The sequence below is a fragment of the Cyprinodon tularosa genome, unplaced genomic scaffold (assembly GCF_016077235.1).
Source record: "Cyprinodon tularosa strain WSP-4 unplaced genomic scaffold, ASM1607723v1 ctg162, whole genome shotgun sequence".
NCBI classification, from domain to species: domain Eukaryota; kingdom Metazoa; phylum Chordata; class Actinopteri; order Cyprinodontiformes; family Cyprinodontidae; genus Cyprinodon; species Cyprinodon tularosa.
In genome coordinates this window covers 1,056,609-1,068,040 of record NW_024038460.1, presented here as the reverse complement: position 1 = coordinate 1,068,040, position 11,432 = coordinate 1,056,609, and the positions used below count along the sequence as shown (strand labels likewise).

The window sequence follows — 11,432 nt, the reverse complement described above, 5'->3', positions numbered from 1 at the left end:
CTCCCCGCTTTACAAGCAAAATCAATGGGAACTACTAGACACATCTGCAATCAACAACAATTATTGAAGATTTCCAGAGGACTTCACCATTAAAATTCACCAGAGCTATAGTGAAACTGACAATGCCCACGTGCATGGCAGCTGGATGCTGGAATACATCGGGTAAAAGTGGAGACAAACATTTTTTATTTCACCTTTCTGATTCCTGATCCTCCACGGACGGGTTGGTCGTTGGATCGCCAACTTGAAGAGGGAGGATTTGCCATCGAACTTCTGGCCAGAGAAAAAACACGTAATATGTAGCCAACATTTGGAAGAAGAATGTTTTCAAGATGACTTGGATAATAGCGCTTTGTGACAAACACCAGATACAGCACTGGGACTTGATCAACAGCCGATACCGCACCGTGACGTCACAAACCAGTAGGTGGCAGTAGTGTTCTTTGACAAACATGGATGCCTCCAGTAAACACTTATAATTTATTGAACAGTATGTAATAATTTGATATTTAAAGTACTTTAAGAACTTTGAATTCTGAATATGAGCTTTAACTGCGTAGCCCTGAGCGTACCCTTGACATTGCAACGCTTCATGTTGTTCCTGAGGCAGAGCCTGGCCACTTTATTCTGCTAATTTCTAACAATATTCAGACTTTTCCATAGAAATTTAAATCTAAATGTTTGGACCTAATTTTTGTTTCAAATTTATTGAGGCATAAAATAAATTTGGACAAAGTGCTATTAAAATGAATGATAGAAAACACCATACACCCTGACATCGCTGATTGAAAATTCTTATTGGGAACATGCAAGCAACTATTTGGAAAATAAAGAAATGTCTGTACAGTTTTTAAATAATAACTTTTAATGCACAAGTAAGTAAAAATAACATGTAGTTAGTCAAATGGAAATGCTGCCAGGACTATCTTTATTGACCGATCTCTGGGTGAGGGGTCCACCCAGGACAGGTCGCCAGTCCATCAAAGGTTCACAGTGAAACACAAGACAAACTATCATATCTAGCTACATTAAAATGTATTTTTATCCCTTTTATATAAAAGATCACTTTTAGGTAAATAAAAACTGGAGTTGGGCCATCATCTGCTTTCACAAACACCCTCATTGAGGATTTCAAACTCATGTCCGATACATCTGATAGCTGCCATGGCGCAGAGGCTCATGCTGCGGACCAACATTGTGGACTTCAGCTTCACGCAGAACATGTGGTCCGATGTTCTGGGACAGTCTCGAGCAGCTTTACACTGGCACTTTTTAGTGGCTAAAAAACAAAGAGATGTTGTATAAACCTTACTTTCTTGTCATAAACTTCATAAATTCATTTAGAACACACAAATAGTGTCAACTGAACCCACCGGAGCAGGTCTCCCAGTCGAAGCAGGTGTCCAGGTCGCAGGGAACGTGCAAAGAACTCCTAAGAGACATCTTGGCTCTGAACTTTGCCCACTCCAGTTTTGAAGGATCAACAGAGTCGCACACGCCATCAGTGATGTAGAAGAGTGGGTCACCGTGGCAACGGCCGGCGAGGAAGGAGCAGGGCGACATCGACACGGCTACATCCAAGTTTACATTCAGGATGCACACACTCTCCGACTGTGAACTAAAGACATCAGGGATGTAAACGTTGATTTTTTTTTACATTTTCCTTCCAAGCAGAAAGGCTTTCGGAAAAATCTTGTTGTATACTTTTTTCAAGTGTCTCTTTGGACATTGGTTGTTATTATAATCAGACAACGAATGGGAACAAATAGAGGACAAATATTAGAGGAAAAGTCCGGTCAGCAAGGAATAATCAATGGATCATTTTCTAAACCTAAAACCGGAGATGGGAAGTAACGAAGTACAAATACTTCGTTACTGTACTCAAGTACATTTTTCTGATATTTTTACTTTACTTTACTACTTATTTTTATGGCAACTTTTTACTTCTACTCCTTACATTTTTACACAAATATCTGTACTTTCTACTCCTTACATTTTTTAAAATTGGCTCGTTACTTTAGTTTTGAATCATTTCAATGGAGTTACCATTATTATTTTTCACGTCATCAATACCAAATTCAATCTAATTGGATGTGAATCTACGTTGCATTTGACGCACCACTACAAGATGAATCGTCAGATTCGGCGATATTCATTGGCGGCAAATCATTGCAGCTTGGTGGCGGGTGGCGTTAGCATAGTAGCATGGACGACGAGATGATTGAAAATGAACACAACGGAGATCTAGTCCTATTGGCAGACATCCATTTAAAATGTAGGCAACGCCATGAAAAAAGTGGTTTCTACTTTTACTTTTATACTTTAAGTAAATTTACAAGCCTGTACTTTGTTACTTTTACTTGAGTAAAGAAGTTTAATCAGTACTTCCACTTTTACCAGAGTATTTTTTAACAGAAGTATCTGTACTTTTACTCAAGTACGGAAAGTGAGTACTTTTGCCATCTCTGCCTAAAACTAATACTTTTTGGTGATTTAATGAATTTAGCTTTAATCAGTAAAAAAATAAAAATAATTTATGTCGTGATCACGGAGTGATCGGCCATTTTTGCCCAAATATAGTACACCTCCCTCCTGCCATCTTCCGGCAGTGACGTCACGGTGCGGTAAGCCTAGCGCCATTCTCTCTGCTTTACAAGCAAAATCAAAGGGAACTACTAGACACATCTGCAATCAACAACAATTATTGAAGATTTCCTGAGGACTTCACCATTGAAATTCACCAGAGCTATAGTGAAACTGACAATGCCCACGTGCATGGCAGCTGGATGCTGGAATACATCGGGTAAAAGTGAAAAAAAAGAGTTATTCCACCTTTCTGATTCCTGATCCTCCACGGACGGGTTGGTCGTTGGATCGCCAACTTGAAGAGGGAGGATTTGCCATCGAACTTCTGGCCAGAGAAAAAACACGTAATATGTAGCCAAAATTTGGAAGAAGAATGTTTTCAAGATGACTTGGATAATAGCGCGTTGTGACAAACACCAGATACAGCACTGGGACTTGATCAACAGCCGATACCGCACCGTGACGTCACAAACCAGTAGGTGGCAGTAGTGTTCTTTGACAAACATGGATGGCTCCAGTAAAGCACATTCACATGAAAATTACTCTGAATTAATAACACTCATCATTTATTAAACAGTATGTAATAGTTTCATATTTAAAGTATTTTCAAAACTTTGAATTCTGAATATGACCGAACTTTTCCTTTAATGCTCAATTCTGATTTTTTTGGTGTTATTAAATATTTTTTTTTTTTTTTTTTTTTGCATTGCCGTTCAGTTTTTAAGTAAAACTGCTTGTATGTTTTCTTTTATGCATCAGTATATCTGGCAGAATTCTCACTTCAGAGTCTGGCTGCTTGGAAGAAAAACACATCCTTTCTTTTTCAAATTAGATGTAACAATGTGAGAATGCAACAAATTGAGATATTAAAGTCACTAACAGACAGCTCTCCCGTTCTATGCAGACACATTGTGATCCCTGTTGTCTCTGCCCCGGTCCACACCGAACATCAGGTGCAAATGGTTCCTCTAAACACAGATTAAAAAGAGAGAGGATTTTGATTATTTTATACATTTGGCTGATAAACACTAGAGCCAGCCGCGCAGCAGCTCAATTAGTCACCTGACAGGGTCGTCACAGCAAGCAACAGTTGCTAACTGAGTTAGTACTCATGCTTTGGACGTTTCTCACAGTGTACTTTTGCCTTATCAGGTGCTCGTGAAACGTCATCAGTTCTGTTCCAATTCACAAGAACACAAGACCGAGAACAGACAAAGTCCCCAGATGTTGTTCTCGCCCGTCCCTCTTTACCCAACACGCATCACAGCAGACTTGTCTGTTCTGGAGACTGACAGCTGTCCCAGCATGCACCGCGGCAGCAGCAGCTTCCAGTGGAGCGCTCACAGAGCTCAGAGTATTGAGTTAAAAGTTCACTTTTCTTTTGCCGTTGTTCTATAAAAGTACAACGGCAAAGGAAAAGTACAAGGTACATACTTTTAAGAATCGCTATATGGCCTATTTACTAGTTTAGTGCGTAATTTAAAAAGTTTCGATGTTGCGAGGACCACGGCAACCATCAGACCTCAGCCAGGGCTAACCAAGTGTGCAGCAAAGAAGCCTCAGTGGCGCGTTAGTACTACACTTGTACAAGCATCAAAAATGAAGCAGCACCCGTGCTTTTGCTGCTTCTGCTGCTTGCGGGGTGAACGTAGCATAATGCTGCGTTCACACCGGGGGCAGCAAAAGCAGCAAAATCGCGTCTGCTGCTTCATTTTTGCTGCTTGTACCAGTTAGTTCTGACGCGCGGCTGAAGCAGCTTTGCTGCTCTGCCTGCGCGGTCCAAAAGTGGCTCTGACGCGCGTTGAGCGGAGCTTCACTATCCTTTCTCTGCCTTGCAGCTATATTTGCTGTGATCAGTGGGAATAAAGTAGTTTTAATATGTTTTTAAGTGAGAAAATACACCTGAAAACTTCATCAGTGCAGTCAGTTCATCCAGATTACGATCCTGCCTCCCAATATTATTTCTGTCGGAGCCGCTCAGACCCCCACATACCGGCGGTGCGCCGACAGAAGGAATCCATTCATCAGCAGCCTCTGGCGGGTCGCCTCCTCGCGGTTTACCGCGGCGGCTGGTAGGTGTTTTTCATCTAAATAATCCGATCTGCAGGCACCACAATAATAAAAGCGAACATATTCTGCCGGCAGATGTATATATTTTAAGTTAATTATGCGTTAATAAACTGTTTAAGAGGAGTAATCAGAGCGGTCTGTGTCATCAGCGCTGTGTCTCTCTCCCAGCCAGCTCCCAGATCAGCTTCTCTGATTGGTTGACGCGGCGCGTCGAGCAGCAAAAATTCAATTTTTCCATCTCGAGCAGCAACACGTTTGCGGCGCGTCACGCGCGTCAGATGCCAAAACGCGCCCGACGCGCTGCTTCAGCTGCTCAGACGCGCTGCGCTTGCTGCTCGAAACGCACCGCAGGACCTTTTGCTGCGCCTTGACGCGCGTCAACCATTGACTTTGCATGTAAACTCGCTGCTTCTGTCGCGCCAGCTGCCCCCGGTGTGAACGCAGCATTAGATGCACCACAGAAATTAGATAACCAAAAACATGTCTTATCTATTAAGGGTCATATCTGTTTTTCTAGCTAAAAACACATTTTAGCTTAGCTCTGGTGCTTAAGAATAGCTCAGACTGCCATAAAGCTGCCCTCATGGTCACATGATTCATTCTGTGACAAATCCTTTCATTTCAAGTTAAATAGCTGGACTTTTAAAGGACAGCCTGCATGGAGCATCGATTGTTTTAACCAACCATCAGTGCAGCGGAGGTCTTCAGGCAGTGGGGGCTCCCAGGTCATTTTACTGCTGCACCTGTACAGGCCGCGTGGCATCGGCATCAGGCCTTTCTCTTTACAGTTGAAACCAATTCGTTCGCCCACTCTGAACGATGCCATGGATGGAAACAGCTCCATGTTCTCTGGGACCTCGGGAGCAACACAGAGCCTCCCTGAAGGTAAGAGGATGGCAGGGGTTAGGAATTTCCTGGGTAGAAATACACCACCTCCAAGCCTTAATCTTTACACCCTTTTCATAATGGGTGAACAACCTGCAACATTTTACAGAATCTTTGTAAACATGTAAGAACTTGAATTGACCTTTGAGCTAAATGAAAAAAAAAAAAGAAAACGCTGAAAGAGCAAAAGCAGACAAAATGAAGCTAATAGAGTTCTAGATCTCAAGCTCAAGCTCTACTGTAACCCCAAAGGACTTCTAGATGTTTCTCTGTTTCAAAATATACTCTTTATACAGTTTAGATCCATCCATCCATCTTTTTCCGCTTATCCGGGGTCGGGTCGCGGGGGTAGCAGCTTCAGTAGGGAGAACCAGACGTCCCTCTTCCCAGCCACTTGGGCCAGCTCCTCCGGGGGAATCCCAAGGCGGTCCCAGGCCAGCCGAGAAACATAGTCCCTCCAGCGTGTCCTGGGTCTCCCCCTGGGCCTCCTCCTGGTGGGACGTGCCTGGAACACCTCACCAGGGAGATGTCCAGGAGACATCCTAATCAGATGCCCAAGCCACCTCAACTGGCTACTCTCGATGTGGAGGAGCAGCGGCTCTGATTCCTCCCCGGATGACTTGAGCTCCTCACCCTATCTCTAAGGGAGAGCCCAGACACACTACGGAGAAAGGTCATTTCAGCCGCTCATTCTTTTGGTCATGACCCAAAGCTCATGACCATAAATGAGGGTAGGAACTAGTGTTGCACCGATACCGATACCAGTATCGGACGGGGCCCCGATACTGCCCTAAAATGGTGGTATCGGTATCGGCGAGTACCAACAAATAGGGCACCGATACCATTTTGAGAGCCAAAAGTTTATTCAACTATTGTCACCCACTCCTGGTAGGCAATAAAAAGTTCTGCTGGATTCACTTTGTATTAGATTTTTTCCTGCTTCACAAAGGTAGGCAGCAGCTTGACAAAGCCATGATGGCAATTATTTTACATTATTATGGTATCGGTATCGGCCGATACTGCACAGCCATGTATCGGGTATCGGTATCGGGGCCAAAAAATGGCATCGGCGCAACACTAGTAGGAACGCAGATCGACCAGTAAATTGAGAGCTTTGCTTTTTGGCTCAGCCTCTCTTCACCACAACAGACCGGTACTGGGCCACTTCACAGCAGATGCCGCACCAATCCGCCTATTGATTTCCCGCTCTATCTTCCCCTCATTCTTGAAAAAGACAGTTTAGATGCTAAATATAAAAGCATTCCTACAGATTAGAAACCATAGTGATGAAGTAAGTAACTCGTTAGATTCAGGTGTATCGAGATGGCTATCGAGATCGAGATGAGTTGTTGATGCAGAGTTCTGTCGTATTAGCATACCCCGTTAGACCAGCATTCCCATAGTCAATACCCATAAACGATTTCATTACTTACTTTTTGGCGTTTTTTGAATCACATTGTACATGACTTAAGGGATATACGCCTGTTGAGGTAGCTTAAAGTGTGTTTTTGGTACAAAACTAAAGGGATAAACAACGACAAATTAAAGGGGACAAGCATACACATATGACTATGGGTATGGTGGTGTGACGGGGTTTGCATTGTTTAACTTGTGTTTACTCATTCCTAAAAGTATTTAAAGATTATGTAAAAATAGGTTGAGAGAAGTATTAATGACATGTAATTGACCATCCTTTTCACAATCCTGATATTTTTGCTTAAATTTCCCTTTTTATTGCCAGACTCACTGATGCATCTCCCTGTCGGTTCACTCCAGGTTCCATCAGGACGACAGTTGATGAACTGGAAACCCTCAAGTTCAAATCCGGTGAAGCACTGGAACTCCTCATCCTCGCCAAAGGAGTAATACTGTTTAGCTTTCTGTTAGAGTGAAACCAAAATCTGATTAGATCATAAAAGTTTAAATAATCCCAATGCTTTAAGCTTAAAAAACTTGAGTAAAAAAAAAAAAATACCCTGAGGAAACTGTTGGGTGGTCTCTGGGGCCTCAAACAGCCCTGCACCCCAGGGGGCAGCTCATCCCTCCATCCCACTGTGAAGTCATCGTCATTGTCACAGGATTCTTGTCTGCCCCATAAAACCACCAAAACAGAGTTCTCAGTACAGGCAACCCTTTATAAGCAGCCAAACACCAAGAGTTACAGTAATCCTTTCAATCCCACCTTTCAAAAAGAGAGATATGACACGGTTCCTCCTGTTTGTTTGGACCATCACAGGGTTGGCCACCACTGAGGGGAGCAGGGTTGTCGCATTTCCTAGTTCGATGTCTCCTCATAGAGGCTCCACAGCTACTCCATGGCCCCCAGCAGCTCCAGTAACCATCCACTGCATCTGTGGAAAATAAAACAATTTTGATATTAAAACATTATTTAAACATATTTGACTTTTTTTCCATAATTCTATGAAGTAGTTCAGAAGTAACAATAACCCAAAATAAAGCAGATAAAATTAATTGTACGCATTTTGACCCATCCCCTTTGGGGAGCAGTGGGCTGCCATTGTGTGGCGCCTGGGGAGAAATCAAGGGTTAAGGGTCTTCGCTCAGGAACCCAGAGTGGAGGCTATGGGATTTGAACCGGGTACTGGCAACCTTCTCGGAGCACAAGCACACTGCTCTAACCACTTGCCCAACACTCCCCAATAGTTTTCGTATTCAGGTAAAACCTAGCCACCAATTAATCTAATGGCCAACCAGAGAACCATTTCAGAGAAATATCTGTTTTTCCAACATATAAAATAACTTAAAACTCCTCTCCGCAGCCACTTCTTCTAGCCCCTCAGGAGGAACCCCAAGGCGTTCCCAGGCCAGCCGAGAAACATAGTCTCTCCAGCGTGTCCTGGGTCTTCCCCGGGACCTACCCCCGGTGGGACGTGCCCAGAATACCTCACCAGGAAGGCGTACAGGAGGCATCCTAACCAGAGGCCTGAGCCACCTCAACTGGCTCCTCTCGACGTGGAGGAGCAGCGGCTCTACTCCGAGTCCCTCCCGGATGACCGAGCTTCTCACCCTATCTCTAAGGGAGAGCCCAGCCACCCTACGGGGGAAACCCATTTCGGCCGCTTGTATCCGCGATCTCGTTCTTTCGGTCATGAGTTCATGACCATAGATGAGGGTAGGAACATAGATCGACCGGTAAATCGAGAGCTTCGCTTTTTGACTCAGCTCTCTCTTCACCACGACGGACCGGTACAGCGCCCGCTAACTTAAAACTAATTTTAATAATTATATGGAAAAATTCTTAACTTGGGTCTTTTCTGTTTTGGGGCTGATGTTTACAGTCATGGCGATCTTTACTCCCTAATAAGCTTATTAACCTTGTAACCCAATGGTGAAGATTCTCAGTCATCCAGGTCATAGTCGTTTCAAAAAAGTTACGGGTCTGCCCCTTAGGGATGGGGGTCATTTGGACTCTCTTTCTATTCCTAAGGGGCAGACCAGTTTGTCCGGTTCAATTTGCATGTTTTCTAAGCCACAACAAGGCTTCTTTTTGGTCCACTCTATAAAGCCTAGAACTCAACACTATTTCTGACCTTTTGAATTGAAAATGCTTCCTGAATGGGAAGCGAAACGTCTTCAAACTTGGAAACAAAGTCCAGTGGATTGTTTGCATTGGGTTTGTACAACAGTTGAAAATAGCTGTTGTGAAGTGTTTTTTCTAAATAATAAACTCCAGAAAGAATGGCAAATGTTCAGCACAAGATGAGTATTTTGAATGAATTATCACTTTTTTTTTACATTTTCAAGGACTCTTCAAAACCGACATAAATAAGACACTAACCCCCAAATAATCCAAATTATTTTTTTAAGACAATAAAACATACAAGTTACCCTTAAATGAGTTTGGTACCACAGAGTCTTCCTACCTGATGTGTAATCAGACGCTCGTTTCTCACAGTTGGTTCCAAAAGTTCCTGTCTGACAAACACACTTGCACTCGGTACCAGAGAGAACTGGCCTGGCATTATTGGGACACGGGGCGCACTTGCAGGTATCAAACTCTTCCAGGTATTGTAACAGAGCTCTCCTCAAGTGCCTCCTTTTTGTGACAGCACAGGGAATTCCACGTACGAGGTCTATGAGCGGAAACACCTAAACAAAGAAAACATGGTGTTTAATACTGAGATTGGTTATATTTAGCATATCTTAGACTTAGACAAACTTTATTGTAGTGTCTACAAAATGAAATTTTGGCTTTTACAGCTCTCATAACATTTATATTTCTTATAGTGCAGCAGTGATCAATGTAAACATTGTGGGAGAAAAAAAAGATTGGTGCAAAATGAACACATAGATTTGCTCAGTTTGATGCGGAGTATGTGACATGATTTAGAGTTTTTATGTCTTTTATGGAGGAAAGAGCAGCCCCGATGATCTTCTCTGCTGTTCTCACAACTCTCCTCACTTTCTTCCAGTCTGAGGCGCTGCAGCCTCCACACCACACAGTGAGACAGCTGGTCAGAACACTCTCTATGGTGCTTCTGTAAAAGAATGTGAGGATGGGTGGGGGTAGGTGGGCTCTTCTCATCCTCCGTAGGAAGTACAATTGTCTCAATATTGAGAAGACTAGCTATGAGTTGTCTTGACAAACAAAGGACACTGTCATGATCTGGCCTGATAGCTGGAATTGTTCATTTCACTCACCTGAATAACTCTGCCCAGTTTTCTAATTATCACTCACCTCATCCACCTGCGTCTTTTGCTTTATATTCAGTCCAGCCCAGCTATCGAGGCCAGATCATTGTTTGATGTTGGTTCCCTGTTTGTCTTCTGTTAGTTTCCGGTCTGTCAGTTTTGTTAGTTTTCCAAGGTTCATGTTCCAGTGAGGAGTTTATTCTCAAGCCAGTGTCCTCAGGAAAGTTTATTCCGCAACCAGTGGTGAGAGCGTTTCAGCGTTTCCCTAAGTGATTCTGATTTCCTGATTCCGTTCCCTCTCACCCACTGGCTCTGCCTGTTCCTGCCTGATCTGTTCGCCTGAACCACAGTTGGACTCCTGCTGGATTCTGCCTCCCAGGTGCTTTTCTGTCTGAGATGGATGCTTGATGCACGGGCCTCTGAACTGGCCTTCACGCTCTGATGAATTCCTGGAACCCGGATCTGTCCATTCCTGAGTGGATCTGAACCCCTGACTGGACTGCGGATTCCTGAATTCCAGTACCACTCCAGTCTGATCTGAATCCCTGTCCTGGATCGGAGTCATGCTTGTTCACTGGGGTTGCTGCATCGGGGATGCTCTGGATGGCTCAGGGCCGCTTCTCGTTGGCAGTGTATCAGCTTATCCTGCCTAAGATTGAGAGGATGGACTGAACTGTTAAACCAGAGTGTGAGTGATTGGTCGGTGCCCCTTCCCCCTCCTGCAGTCACTACAGGTCCACATATTCTCAGCAGCCCGCTATAGTTCTGTCTGTTTTTGTGTAAATAAACATTTTGAACTTTCCTACTGCCTGTCTCACCTTGAATACTGGGTCCATCTGTCCCTTTTTCTGACAGGCAGAGTGCCTACGATTAAGTTTGTTTAGTTATGCTCTAGATAACCTGCCATATTCATTACACAAGTTATTATTCCCTTTCTAATGAGCCAGGTGGTAACCCCAAGACATGCACACGGACCCCGTCTTCCAACGATAGACTGCAGGTGGCACTAAGCACTTGGTCTAAAAGGAAAGAGGTTCTAGTCTCAGCCGTCTCGTCACAAGACCAGACAGAACCTTTGACAGCAACAGCTGTTTTGGGAAATCTTTTGCCAATTCGGGCAGCAAGAAGGTTCTGGGTTCGATTCTCCCTGAGCAAGCATGGGTTCTCTCTAGGTACTACGGCTTCCTCCCACAGTCAAAAAACATGATTGTTAGGTTAGTTGGCTTCTCTAGATTCTC

General features: G+C 43.8%; 1 protein-coding gene across 2 annotated transcripts in view; it reads right to left on the bottom strand.

Moving 5' to 3' along the window:
- Positions 1-842: 842 nt before the first annotated feature.
- c6 (complement component 6) overlaps positions 843-11,432 on the bottom strand; it is a 37,466-nt gene continuing 26,876 nt past the window's right edge. For both annotated transcript variants that reach the window (XM_038280654.1, XM_038280653.1), the window contains 8 exons: positions 9,426-9,651; positions 7,724-7,892; positions 7,517-7,628; positions 7,289-7,421; positions 5,341-5,535; positions 3,467-3,554; positions 1,374-1,618; positions 843-1,279 (listed from right to left, as the gene is read on the bottom strand). In XM_038280654.1, the coding sequence (XP_038136582.1) occupies positions 1,098-1,279; positions 1,374-1,618; positions 3,467-3,554; positions 5,341-5,535; positions 7,289-7,421; positions 7,517-7,628; positions 7,724-7,892; positions 9,426-9,651 (1,350 nt within the window). In that variant the 3' untranslated portion in view covers positions 843-1,097. The remainder of the gene's footprint in view (positions 1,280-1,373; positions 1,619-3,466; positions 3,555-5,340; positions 5,536-7,288; positions 7,422-7,516; positions 7,629-7,723; positions 7,893-9,425; positions 9,652-11,432) is intronic.